Source organism: Plecotus auritus, assembly GCF_963455305.1.
Source record: "Plecotus auritus genome assembly, chromosome: 8".
NCBI classification, from domain to species: Eukaryota; Metazoa; Chordata; class Mammalia; order Chiroptera; family Vespertilionidae; genus Plecotus; species Plecotus auritus.
This window is the reverse complement of record NC_137782.1, coordinates 160,930,749-160,944,615: the sequence shown is the minus strand read 5'-3', so window position 1 is coordinate 160,944,615 and position 13,867 is coordinate 160,930,749. Positions and strand designations below refer to the sequence as shown.

Below are 13,867 nucleotides of genomic sequence, written 5' to 3'. Positions count from 1 at the left end.
CACACACACACACACACACACACACACATAGATAACCACGATATGGAAGCAGCCTAAGTGTCCATCTGTAGATGAATGGATAAAGAAGAGGTGGTACATATATATAATGGAATATTAGCCATAAAAAATAATGTAATTTTGCCATTTTGACAACATGGATGGACCTAGAGACTATTATGCTATTGAAATAAGTCAAAGAAAGACAAATACCATATGATTTCACTTATATATAGAATCTAAAAAATAAACTTAATTGATGGTAACCAGATGGGAGAGGGTCCAGGGATGGGTGTAAAAGGTGAAAGGATTAAGAAGTACACATTGGCAGTTATAAAAACAGTCACAGGGAGGTAAAATACAGTATAGGGAATATAGTCAATAATATTTAATAACTGTATGGTGTTAGGTGGGTACTGGACTTATTGAGGTGATCACTTTGTAGTTATATAAAAGTCTAACCACTATGTTTTATACCTGAAACTGAAAATATTGTATGTCAAGTGAAAATTAAAATAAATTGAATAAAAATAAAAAAAATTACTATGTTAATTAGTATAATGCAAATTAAAGTTTTGGAATATTGAAACAAAAATAATAAAAACAAAAATAATAATAAAAGCAATGAAAGCGACACCATCAATTGCTAGCAAAAATTAAAAAAATAATACTAGAAACTAAGACCTGGGCTCTGCTTATTCTCTGTATCACTTTCCTGTTACTGCTTATAATAGAGTGGCTTCAACAGCACATCTTTACTGTCTCACAGTGCTGGAGGTCAGAATTCTGTCTGCTTGAGAAGGCAATGCTGATAACGTAAATGGGTTTTAGAAAGAAGATAGTAGTAGCATTACCACGCCAGCATGCACAGAATCTGTCTTTATCAACTTGCCAGGCTCCTAGCCCTTGTCTGAGAAATTGAGGTGATAGAGGGAATGTCCTTCGATGGAAACATATGGAAAAGTCGAGTTAATAGTATATAGCCTAATTTTAAATGACATGATCATTTATCAGCTCATAGACTTACTGAAATAAATATCATAAAAATGTACATTTGAAGATTTTAAATGTTAAGAGATATCTGGATATTGCTTTAAACTTGAATAAAATATGCCTTGATGGCAATGAAATGGGGGGGAGAGGGACTTTATAAGGTGTTCCTGTGATTTTTATGAAAGGGAGAAAATGTTTAAGCTAAAAGCAGTAAAAATTCAAAAGCATTAGTGATGTATAAATGGAACATGACAAGGCAAAGGCACCCAGGGGAAGAATCATATCTTCAAAGGAGAGTCCAAGAGGCTGACTGATTCAGCCATTTGTCTTCCCTTTGAGATTCCTGAAACAAACAGAGCATTAGAAGAGTTTTATGGCACAGCTCCACAGATCTTGCTACTACTCCCTCCCACAAGGGAGCAACAGATACCCTCACTTGGATGGAGAAATATATTCTACCTGCCAGTATTGTTCAATGGTAGAACATCCTTTACAAAGACAAAGACAATTCAGAACTGACATTTGAGGAAAATGCACAGCTTTAAAGATAGTCTAGTACTAAAAAAAATGCCAAGTTTAGCTGGAGAAGCTAATTCTCTGAGTAAATGATGTCACTATGTTTAACTAATAGTACCCTTAGACCCTAAGGCTTAGAGATATTCAAGTATATATTGCTGTTTAGTGCACTGGTTAAAAACATCAGCTTTGGAGTCAGACTGCCTACATTTGAAACCTGGTTTTACCACTTGGTTGGTTCTTTGAATCTCAATGTGCCTCAGTTTCCTTATCCATAAAATAGGAATGATGATTTTACCTAATTCATAAAGCTGTCTTAAGAACTAATTGAATTAAAGAAAAATGCTTCGAACAGTACTAAGTATATAGTAATCATTCAATAAATATTTTTATTAAAATTGTTACTGTTGTATTTGTCATAACATTTTTTTGCTATTTGTCCATAAATTTTGGCTACTATGAAAAAGAACCAAGTGTAAATCTTGAAAATTAAAGAGATGATTGCTGCAATAAGCTCAATTAGTAGGGCATCACAACTAAGATCAAATTAGTGAGTTGGATGATGAAGCCAAGGGATTTTTCTTGAACACAATGCAAAATGAAAGGAGATGAAAAGTATGAGAGGACAGATCCAGATGTTTTAACATCTAACACAAGCTCCATACAGCAAGGTTGAGAGAATGAAGAGGAAAAAAATATATTTAAAAATTAATCATTAAAGCTTCCAGAGGAAAGGAATTGGGTTATCTACACCAATCAGGATGATTTCAGACTTTTTGTGAGCCTTATTAGATGATAGAAAACAGTGGGAAGTAGCTTTGAAATTCTGAGGGGGAAATGATTTGGGATTTTTAATTTTGTTTTCAGCTTTAGTAGCCTCCAAAACTGAGAACAAATACATTCCAGGCATGCTAAGACTCAAACATTTCTTGAAAGAATTTCCTTCAGGAGGACTAATAGAAGGACATCCTATATAATAAAAGGCTAATATGCAAATTGTCCCCTCAGGAGTTCGACCAACCGGGAGTTCTACCGCTTGCTATGATGTGTGCTGACCACAAGTGGGCGGCGCAGAAGGAAGGAAGGCCCCAGCCGGCAACCGGCAGCCGGCAGCCTGGGGAAGGAAGGCCCCAATTGACCCTGATCACCAGCCAGGCCTAGGGACCCTACCTGTGCATGAATTTAATGCACCAGGACTCTAGGAGGATATAAGAAACACTGATAAGCAAAGAAGCCAACAAACTTTAGGCACCTCAGCTGCAAGATTTTTTTAGATATTTACTACAGTATACTATCTTTATTTTGCCCTAGCTGCTATTGTCTCTGTTATCTGCTTTTTTGTCCATCCATTTGCTTTTATATATACTACTAGGAGCCCAGCGCACACGGTGCTGCCCACCCTCGAGTTGCCTAGGGATGTTTTCCCATTGATTTTTAGAGAGCATGGAAGAGATCGGGAAAGACAAACAGAAATATCAATGTAAGAGGGACAACGGATTGGTTGCTTCCTGCATGAGCCCTGACCTGGGCCCACAGCGCAGCAGCCCCTGCGGCCGCTGCCGGTCCAGCCCTGCCTTGCTCCTCGGGCCCTGCAGCCTGCTGGTCCGGCCCTGCCTCGCTCCCTGGACCCAGCAGCCTGCTGAGCCTGCTGGTTTGGCCCTGTCTCGCTCCCTGGACCCCGCAGCCTGCTGGTACCGCCCTGCCTCATTCCCCAGACCCTGCAGCCTGCTGGTCCCACCCTGCCTCGCTCCCCAGGTCCCACAGCCTGCTGGTCTGGCCCTGCCTTGCTCCCCAGGCCCCACAGCAGCCACGGCCACTGATGGTCCGGTCCTGCCTCCCTCTTCCACCTTTGAAGCAGCCGCGGCCGCTGCTGATCAGGCCCTCCCCCCAGCGCAGGCACGGGGAGGCCCCTGCCGCCCCCGACCCTGACGCTGCACGCGCAACCTCCTCCTGTCCAGTTGACCCGTTACAGCGTCCTGGCCTAATTTGCATATTACCTCTTTATATAGATATTACTGGCTTGTTTTATCCATGGTCCCAGGCAAAATTTCTGAGAACATTCTATTAGCTAAGATAGTTCATGTGCTTGGACTAAGCATTTCATGTTCCATAGACTGTTGAATAGACTTTAGATGGGCTGACTTAAGTTAGGTATTTACCACAGTATTTCTAGTAATTTCTGGCCAGGGAGGGATGGCTGGTGGATAAAACACAACTCTTTGAGGGCTGCCTCTTTGGTGACAAGGTTGATTTGCCTAGAGCAGTGATCGGCATACTGTGGCTTGCGAACCACATGCGGCTCTTTGGCCCCTTGAGTGTGGCTCTTCCACAAAATACCACGTGCGGGCACGCACGTACAGTGTGATTGAAACTTCGTGGCCCATGCGCAGAAGTCGGTTTTCGGCTCTCAAAAGAAATTTCAATCGTACTGTTGATATTTGGCTCTGTTGACTAATGAGTTTGCCGACCACTGGCCTAGAGAAAGGGAATGTGATCACAATGTATATATTATGATGAATATGTTTATAGCCACTGCACATTTTCTCTTTAAATAAAATCTAAAGAAGTGGCTAGCAATGAAAATAGCTGTTGAATTTAGAGATTGAGTAGTACAGAAGTGGAGTATTAAAGTGTGCTCGTATACATGATTTGAGAACAATCCTATAGTCTAATATCTCTTGTAGGTAGCTTGGTTAAAATATCTATTTAATTATGATTGTTAAAACTTTGGTTGAGTTACTGATAAATATTAGGGAAGGTTTTTTTTTTCTTTGATATTTTAATAGCTAGGTTTGGCTTGAAAAGAGGTTTTTGAGAATTTAGTAAACCCCAGAATTTAACAAACTCCTTTTAAGAATATTTTCTGGTATGTGTGTTAATTTAACTCAAGATTTGTGCTGAGTTTAAAGTATGATATTATTATTATTGTAGTAAATCATAATAAAATAAAAACTGAAATATTATATTCAATAATATGGATGTTGGCAATAAAATTGTATGTAAATGCTTGTTAAATTGATTCTAGGTTGGGCCATGCAAGCTGCTGCCTATATCTTCATTCATAGGAAATGGAAGGATGACAAGAGCCATTTTGAAGACATGCTTGATTATTTTTGTGATATCCGTGAACCACTTCAACTCCTCATATTCCCAGAAGGGACTGATCTCACAGGTAAGGTAGCCTGGGTTTGGATTACAGAATTTTAAAAACTGAAGGAACTTAGGAATCATCTAGTCTAAACCAGCGGTTGCCAACTGGTGGTCCGTGGGCCACTCTTGGTCCGTGAGGTCTGAAAGGTTGGCGACCACTGTTCTAAACTTCTTTCTTAGATGGAGTAACTGAACACCAACAAGATTAGTGTCCCCACCCGTAAGGTCACTCAGTTCTTTGGTAGCACATTAGAACCCAGCACTTCCTATTCTCCAGCCCCCAGAATATGTGATGGACAACCCAAGAGATCATTATTACCTATACTTGCTATCGTATAGCTTTATATTTTGAGTCTCAGTATATATTGTAGATACCAGCCCTTTTATAATGTGTATGAAACCATAAAAGCTCTGAATAGCCAAAGTAATCTTGAGAAAGAAGAACCCCCTTCCTGTTCTTTATATTTTCTGTTCTGTTCCAAGATATACTTACCCATTAGACTTTTTTTTTTTTTCTCAACTTCCTTCTTGCTAGAAAAACATCTGATAGTAACCAATTTCACTTATTGTTGATTTAAGTTATTTTGAAGCCTTATCCCTAATATAAGCAAGAAAGGCTTTGTTCTTTCTCAGTAAAATTCAGCCATAATTGAGTTGTGGAGGGGACACAGGAAGACATAGTTAGGACTTCCTACCTGCCCAGATATCAAACTACATAGGCCAAGAATACTATTGGATTTCCACAAGTTCTTTAAAAGGTTAAAAATAAAATGTATTCTTTCATCTTTGCTAAGCCAGTAGTTTTCAATGTTTTAAACCACGGGTGTTTTTTGTAGATGAAGCCTTCTATTATAGGTTAGGATTTAAGACAGATTGAAGCAGCGGTCGCCAACTGGTGGTCTGTGAGGTCCGAAAGGTTGGTGACCGCTGGGTTGAAGAAGTGCTCTGATTTGAATGTGGGTGGGGGTTGAGGGGAGGTAAGCTTGGACAAGGAGCAGTTCTATAGAATTCTTCCATTCAAAAGAGCAACATTTACAAACTGTTAATACCCTGGTTACTTCAAGAAAGATACAGCAGAATTTGAGAAGAATCCAGTGGATGAAGGTCTGCTGTACAAAGGAAGACAGATTTAGGACAGAACTAAAATCTAAAAATCACATAGTATGGAGAGATGGCAAATGAACTTGTCTTCCGAATCCTCAACACCAGATCGAGGGAACTAAAAGCCACTAAGAGGGGCAACTTAGAGCTTAGAGGAGAATATGTAAATGAACCTACTAATTCACTCTCTGGACATAGTAATGTATGGAACTAGTACCAAAAAGAATTCAATGAAAAATACAAATTAGCCCTAACCGGTTTGGCTCAGTGGATAGAGCGTCGGCCTGCGAACTGAAAGGTCCCAGGTTCGATTCTGGTCAAGGGCATGTACCTTGGTTGCGGGCACATCCCCAGTGGGGGGTGTGCAGGAGGCAGCTGATCGATGTCTCTCTCTCATCGATGTTTCTAACTCTCTATCCCTCTCCCTTCCTCTCTGTAAAAAAATCAATAAAATATATTTTAAAAAAAAAGAAAAAAAGAAAAATACAAATTACACAACTATTTAAGGAAGTGAATGGGTGATTAAGCCATACTTTGTCAATACAGGAAATGAAAGTATTTTGGGAAACAGTGATAGCAAGGAAGAACTCTTTGACTCATCTATTGCAGATGGAACTGAGCTACATGAACCATGGCAGTTTTAATGTACTAGTATTATACACTAAATATATGCTTACTGTATAGTTGTATTTGATTTTTATAGCTAAAATTCTAAAAGTAGTTGGATCACTGAGGATAATATTGTTTAAGCTTGAAAATATATTGTAAGTTGATTGATTACCAGAGCTAAACTATCACTGGAAACTTAAAATGGACAGAGCCATATTGAAATTTTGTAATACTTAGAATGTATAATACTTAAATTAGTGTATCCTTTACTGAAATGATAGATTGATGATTAGTTTATACTTGTGAATGCCAAAATGCACTAAGAATGCGGACTTTGGAAGTTATTTAATAATTTAATAATTAAAAACTAATGGAGTGAGAGCTCCCGGGTTGCTGCTACTTTGGTACATTAGATTTAAATGTCATCCATTAGCCAGGGGTCCTCAAACTTTTTAAACAGGGGGCCAGTTCACTACCCCTCAGACCGTTGGAGGGCCAGACTATAGTTTAAAAAAAAAAACTATGAACAAATTCCTATGCGCACTGCGGGCCCGGGATGGAGTCGGCTGCTAAGCAGGACAGGCAGCGGCACCCGGCGGGCCGGATAAATGTCCTCAGCGGGCCGCATGTGGCCCACGGGCCATAGTTTGAGGACCCCTGCTAGACCTTCGGAGCCCACACAATATACATTTTAAACTTTTTTCAGACTATATTTTCTCAAGTGCCTTTTTTAGGTTATGAACTTAATTAACATCTAGTTGCATATTTTCAGGGTCCAGAGTACTCACCATTACATGATGTAGTTGCATATTTTTAAGGTAAAATGGCATATACATTTGTAAGGCCAACTTGCAAAAGCGAAACTGTTTGCCAAATAGAGAAAACAGACCAATTCTGAAACTTTAAAAAGCTGTTTAAAAAACAGTATTATACAGATAATTTGAAGTTGGGATAAATGTATTTTTTCAAGTAGCTACCAAAATACAAAATAGTTTCAGTTTTGAAAAATTGTCTGTTAATTCAAAGGTGTTTTTAGTTAACCACAGTTAACTCGAAATTTGGGGTTCTTAAGCCCAAAGAGAATAATGTCTTGTAATCCTCTTGAAGTTCTGAATCCAGCTTGCTTGCACATTTTCAAATAAATATATTTAACATGTATTCTATCTTCATATGTTACTGTTGGTTATAACTTGTTTCTTGCTTATGGAAGTAATTTATGTTAATTTGGAGAAGTTTAGACATATAGGAATACAAGAATTACTCTAATCCTACTGCCCATAAACACTATTTTGAATTTACTCCACTGCTTTTGTGTCATTTGGTTACACACAAACACACATAGGCATATGAATGGATATATAAACATACATATACTTTTTAAACAAAATTGGGAAATTAGAATTATAGTTTTCCTTGTACTTATGTTATATTGTAATCTCTCACATCATTATTCATTCTTTGAAAACATATATTTTAAAAATTGGCTATTTTTTTTTATTGTATTGGTTACTAGAGGCCCGATGCATGAAATTGGTGCAAGGGGCTCGGCCCTTGCAGCCCTGGCCGGCCCTCGCAGCCCTGGCTTCGTCCCGTGTTCTGCTCTTCAGTCTAATTAGCATATTAGCTCTTTATTAAATAGGACTAGCAAGTGTTGTCCTGAAAAACAAACCAAAAGGATATGTGTGTGTGTGTGTGTGTATGTGCGTGCATGTAGAGAAAGAGAGAGAAGTGAGGCCCACTCACATTATGGAGGGTACTCTGCTTTACTGAAAGTCTACTGGTTTAAATATTAATCTCATCAAAAATACCTTCACAGAAACCTCTGGAATGTTTGGCCAATTTGACACATAAAATTAACCATCACAATTGGTATACCATAATTTTGGGTTCTGTTTCTCTGATTTGGAAAGATTTTCTAGGTTTTAACAAATACAACATTACATGCAATTAAACACCCTTGTACATAAAATTTCTTTATTTATATATGAGTGCCTGGAGCTTTATATACAAAACTAAGTTCCTACTTACATGAAGCTTAAATTCTATGAGGAAAGTTATATAAAAATTAATAAGTTAATAAAAATATGTTAGGCATTCATAAAGCTGTGCAGAAAAATAAAGATAAGAACAGAGTGATAGAAGATGGGGCGTAGTGTGCTATTTTATAAAAGGTGGCTAGATTTAAGTAGAAACCAAATGAACAAACCAGAAAACCATGCAGACATTGGGGTAGAAGGCATTCTGGGTAGAGGGAAGCACAAATGCACAGACCCCGAGGTGGGAACATGCCTGGCTGGCTTGAGAACAGTAAAGTGGCCAGTCCACCCATTGGAGTGGAAGCAAGTGCTGGCATTGGAGTGTTACAGGGAGTGAGCTGACAGGACAGGAGGCTGTGGTCAGAAAGAGGGGTGCTTGTGCAGTTACCAGTAACCCCAGAGTCTGGGCCTGGGTAGCTGAAGCGGGGATGGAGGGAAAAATCTGCATCTCTAATCTCTCTGTCTCTCATTATTTCTACCTTCTCACATTGTGACTGGATGTTTTAGAACTACTTGGATTTGAATGAACATTCTACAACAGAATTCAGTTTGGTCTTCAGTTCCCTAAAGTCTGTGACGAGCTGGAAGAGCAAACTGAAGAGTAGTTAATTGCTCATCCTTTTAGTGCCCTGAGCTTCCTCACCCCATGTAAGCTGTCAATAAAATAGTATTTTATACTCCCGTGCCCAGGATATTCTCAAATGAATGTGAAAGGAGCTTACTACTTTTCATGTTTTGGCCTTTACTTTTGATTTGCTGGGAATCTCTGGGTATTTAGTTCTTTGACTCAATTTCTCATTTATTTAAAAAACAACAACACACCTTTTATAGGAGTGTTCTTTGAATATTTTGAATCCATCTGTGGTGTTTTTAGGTTTGGGGGACTCCATGGTCTTAAATTTACTCCCAGGAAAGTTGTGTGTGTGTATGCCGTTTTCTTGAGTCTTGGAATAGTCTATACATTTCAGGATGCAGCTGAAGATTGCAGGTTCTAACATCTGCTGTCATCAGAAGCTATCTCATGATCTCCTCCAGGGGTTGAGGCCAGATTTCTGAACACTTTACTTTTTCCAAATATATTTGCTGAATCATGGGTTTGGTTCTTCTTGGAACTTATAAAGTTACCTCATGGAATGGAAAAAGAAGTTTTTGCCAACAGTTAGAACACATACTTGACTTTGTAACTATACTCAGCCAAACCATGTTCAGATGTTTGTACAGGATGTGCTAATCATGTGCCCAATCTGTTGTGGAGTGGTTTTGGTTAGTAATATTAGCATGCTCTGTGCCTGAGCAAGGAAGATATTTCACTTTGCATTAAAGCCCTATATTATTGGGTTGAAAAAAAGTTGATATAGGTTTGGCAGATTGCCAGTTATTTCTTCTGCATATCTAAATCCCTTTATGTTTTATTAGCATCTTATATTTTAGTATTTCAATTTTTATTATTTAAAGACTATCTTATGAAAATTTTCATTAGGATTTTATTTTAGTATTCACTGAATATAGACTTTTATGAAATCTCTTAAAGAATTTTAAAGATGAATCTAAATCATTATAAAAAGGTTATTAATACCTTATAAAATTTTCAGAATTCCAATAAATACATAATTCTAGGATCTTTGTTAGGATCTTTGGTAGGGATTTACTAAAGTGTTTATATCTTCTCATTTGATTCACTATTACTATACTATACTCAGTAATTACAGAAAAATTAACTGCCATTTTTATTAAAGAAATTCTATAGTGTTTCCTTACCTCAGATTATATCCTTTTATTTTATGGCTTCTAATGGTCTCTTGTTTTGTTTAGAAAACAGCAAGGCTCGAAGTAATGATTTTGCTGAAAAGAACGGACTTCAGAAATATGAATATGTCTTACATCCAAGAACTACAGGCTTTACTTTTGTAGTAGACCGTCTAAGAGAAGGTAAGTACCCATTTCAAAGTGGCAAAAATTGCTAACCTTTATATATACATACTCCTTTAGAATTTACAAGCACTTCTTTATATTTATAGAGATACTATAATGAGATATTATATTTTTACACTAAGTTGACCCCATGTACTAAAATATTATATATTCTTTAGAAATATAAAAGATGTCTTTATAAAAACAAAAATGTTTCCCCCCTTTTTAGAATAGACAGAAAATGATATCTACAGTTAAGCTATCATTCCATTTTTAAATGTTCTCAAAGCAGCAAAACTGTCTTGAAAGTATCTTACTTATACTATAATTCTTTATAGCTTAAAAATATTTTTACATTCATTAATCCACTCCAACAAATGATTGTGGTTGGTAGGAAGGCAGTAATGCTACTTCCATTTTATAGTTAAATAAAACTGGCAACTAGGGTGGTTAGTAAAGTTTTGTAGGTCAGAGATAGAACCTCATTCGTCTGCTTCCTAGTTTGTGGCTCGTACTACTAACTACCTCACACTAGCTTCTTCTATCTAGAGCCTTGTCTGTGGAAGCAGCGGTTGCCAACTGGTGGTCTGCGGACCACTGGTGGTCCGTGAGGTCCGAAAGGTTGGCGACTGCTGGTTTAAGGAAACCTTTGGAGCAGCGGTCGCCAACCAGTGGTCCAAAAGGTTGGCGACTGCTGTGTTGAAGGACCTATGGGGACAAGGTTATTTCATTGACGATACTATACCCAGCACCCATTTAAATGCTTATGTTTTGATGTTTTTATGTCAAAAACTAGTTGTAGCCCTGACCAGTTTGTCTCAGTGGGTAGAGCGTCAGCCTGCGGACTAAAGGGTTCCAGGTTCGATTCCGGTCAAGGGCATGTACTTTGGTTGCGGGCACATCCCCAGTAGGGGGTGTGCAGGAGGCAGCTGATCGATGTTTCTCCCTCATCGATGTTTCTAACTCTCTATCCCTCTCCCTTCCTCTCTGTAAAAAATCAATAAAATATATTTTAAAAAAAACAACAAAAAACTAATTGTACATTTTACTATAGCTGCAGATTTATATATTTATGTATTCATACACAGGTGTACATATAAATAGCACACATATTAATGTGTTTGTAAAAGGAACTATCCAGAAACATGCTGAAGTGTTAATTAATTTTACAAGAACAATTCAAAGCCCAGAGTCACCTAGCAGAAGAAAAATCTTGTTTGCATGTTTCTGCTTTCCACTCTGATTTCTGGCAGACCATATTGTATAATGGTGACATCTATGACAAATTATCACTTTAATCTGGCAATTGCTTCCTTGTCACAAAACTGCTTGTTCCTAACATGAAAGGCCTTGAAACATTATGTAAGTATATGTAAGTATAAAATTTTGTCTTCTTTCCTTAAAGGGCATTGTTGTTTCATTAGGATTTAATGTGCTTTAAGATATTAAGTCTAAGCTCAGTTAATGCACCCTCTCAAAATGAGGCATCTTTACAGCTAAGTACCCATGGTTTTAAAGAAGTATACAGTCAATCTGAAATTACAGTAAAAACTGTAAATGTGTTAGTTTGGCTTGCTTTTGGAATTCTGTGTTTATAGATAGTATGAAATGGATGTGTGGACTTGACAGTTGTATTGTGTATGAAGAGCAAGTGTCCATCCACTCATAGAATTCATGGAGAATGCAGCTCTTTGTTCCCATGAAAAGACACGGGGAGGCACAGAGACATTAAAGCAGTGATGCTGTTTTACTTTTTCTTCTTCTTTTTTTAATGTACCACTTACTGTGGCTTCCAGTTCAGAATCCCTCTTCTCATTTGACAATATGTTTTCTTACTTCTTCACATAATCTGATATTTTATAGTATTTAATGATATCATTAAAGGTATTTTTGACATCATGGAACACATTCATCTACTGGATTTCTCTGTTAATACACATATGCTGTTAGAACACATCTTTTGCTAATAAAGATCTTTCTAAATGTAGGCAGAATCATTGAGAGATTATTTTATAGTGGATGAGGATATATCTATAGTTCTGAAATCTGGAAAAAAATATATATATTTTGTCTTTTAATTTTTTTAATTTAATAAATCTTTATTGTTCAGATTATTACAGTTGTTCCTCTTTTTTCCCCTCATAGCTCCCCTCCACCCGGTTCCCACCCCACTCTTTGCCCTTACCTCCCCCACCACTGTCCTCATCCATAGGTGTACGATTTTTGTCCAGTCTCTTCCCGCACCTCCCACACCCCTTTCCCCCTGAGAATTGTCAGTCCACTCCCTTTCTATGCCCCTGATTCTATTATATTCACCAGTGTATTCTGTTCATCAGATTTTTAATTCACTTGATTTTTAGATTCACTTGTTGATAGATATGTATTTGTTGTTCATAATTTTTATCTTTACCTTTTTCTTCTTCTTCCTCTTCTTTAAGAATACCTTTCAGCATTTCATATAATACTGGTTTGGTGGTGATGAACTCCTTTAGCTTTTTCTTATCTGTGAAGCTCTTTATCTGCTTTTCAATTCTGAATGATAGCTTTACTGGGTAGAGTAATCTTGGTTGTAGGTTCTTGCTATTCATCACTTTGAATATTTCTTGCCACTCCCTCTGGCCTGCATAGTTTCTGTTGAGAAATCAGCTGACAATCGTATGGGTGCTCCCTTGTAGGTAATTAACTGTTTTTCTCTTGCTGCTTTTAATATTCTCTCTTTGTCTTTTGCTCTTGGCATTTTAATTATGATGTGTCTTGGTGTGGTCCTCTTTGGATTCCTATTGTTTGGGGTTCTGTGTGCTTCCTGGACTTGTAAGTCTCTTTCTTTCACCAGGTGGGGGAAGTTTTCAGTCATTATTTCTTCAAATAGGTTTTCAGTATCTTGCTCTCTCTCTTCTTCTGGCACCCCCATAATTCTGATGTTGGTACGCTTGAAGTTGTCCCAGAGGTTCCTTACACTATCTTCATGTTTTTGGATTCTTTTTTCTTTTTGCTTTTCCGGTTGAGTGTTTTTTGCTTCTTTATATTTCAAATCTTTGACTTGATTCTTGTGTTCCTCTAGTCTGCTGTTAGGTCTCTGTATAATATTTTTTTATGTCAGTCAGTGTATGTTTAATTTTTAGTTGGTCCTTTTTCATATCCTCAAGGGTCTAGCTAAATGTATCGGCCTTTTCTAGGAAATTCTTGAAAAATCTTATAACCGTGGTTTTGAACTCTATATCCAGTCGTTTGCTTTCCTCCATTTCTTTCGTTTGTGATCTGTTTCTTTGTCTCCGCATTTTCACTGCTTCCCTGAGTTGGTAGAGTAGCTTTGTGTGCTAGGTGTCCTATATGACCCAGTGGCTCAGCCTCCCCAGTTACCTGAGGTGGACACTCTTGGTGCACCCCTTTGTGGACTGTGTGCTCAGCCTTGTTGTAGTTAAGTCTTGATCGTTGTTGGTATCACTGGGAGGAAATGACCTCCAGGCCAATTGGCTGTAAGGATCAGCTGTGTCTACACTGCGAGAACTTCTGTGCTAGAGACACCCTTATGGGACAAGACTTGCAAAATTGCA

At 37.9% G+C, this 13,867-nt stretch overlaps 1 protein-coding gene across 8 annotated transcripts in view; it reads left to right on the top strand.

The window, feature by feature from the left end:
* LCLAT1 (lysocardiolipin acyltransferase 1) overlaps window positions 1-13,867 on the top strand; it is a 134,881-nt gene that overhangs the window by 73,751 nt on the left and 47,263 nt on the right. For all 8 annotated transcript variants that reach the window (XM_080684687.1, XM_080684685.1, XM_080684692.1 and 5 more), the window contains 2 exons: window positions 4,532-4,678; window positions 10,215-10,331. In XM_080684687.1, the coding sequence (XP_080540813.1) occupies window positions 4,532-4,678; window positions 10,215-10,331 (264 nt within the window). The remainder of the gene's footprint in view (window positions 1-4,531; window positions 4,679-10,214; window positions 10,332-13,867) is intronic.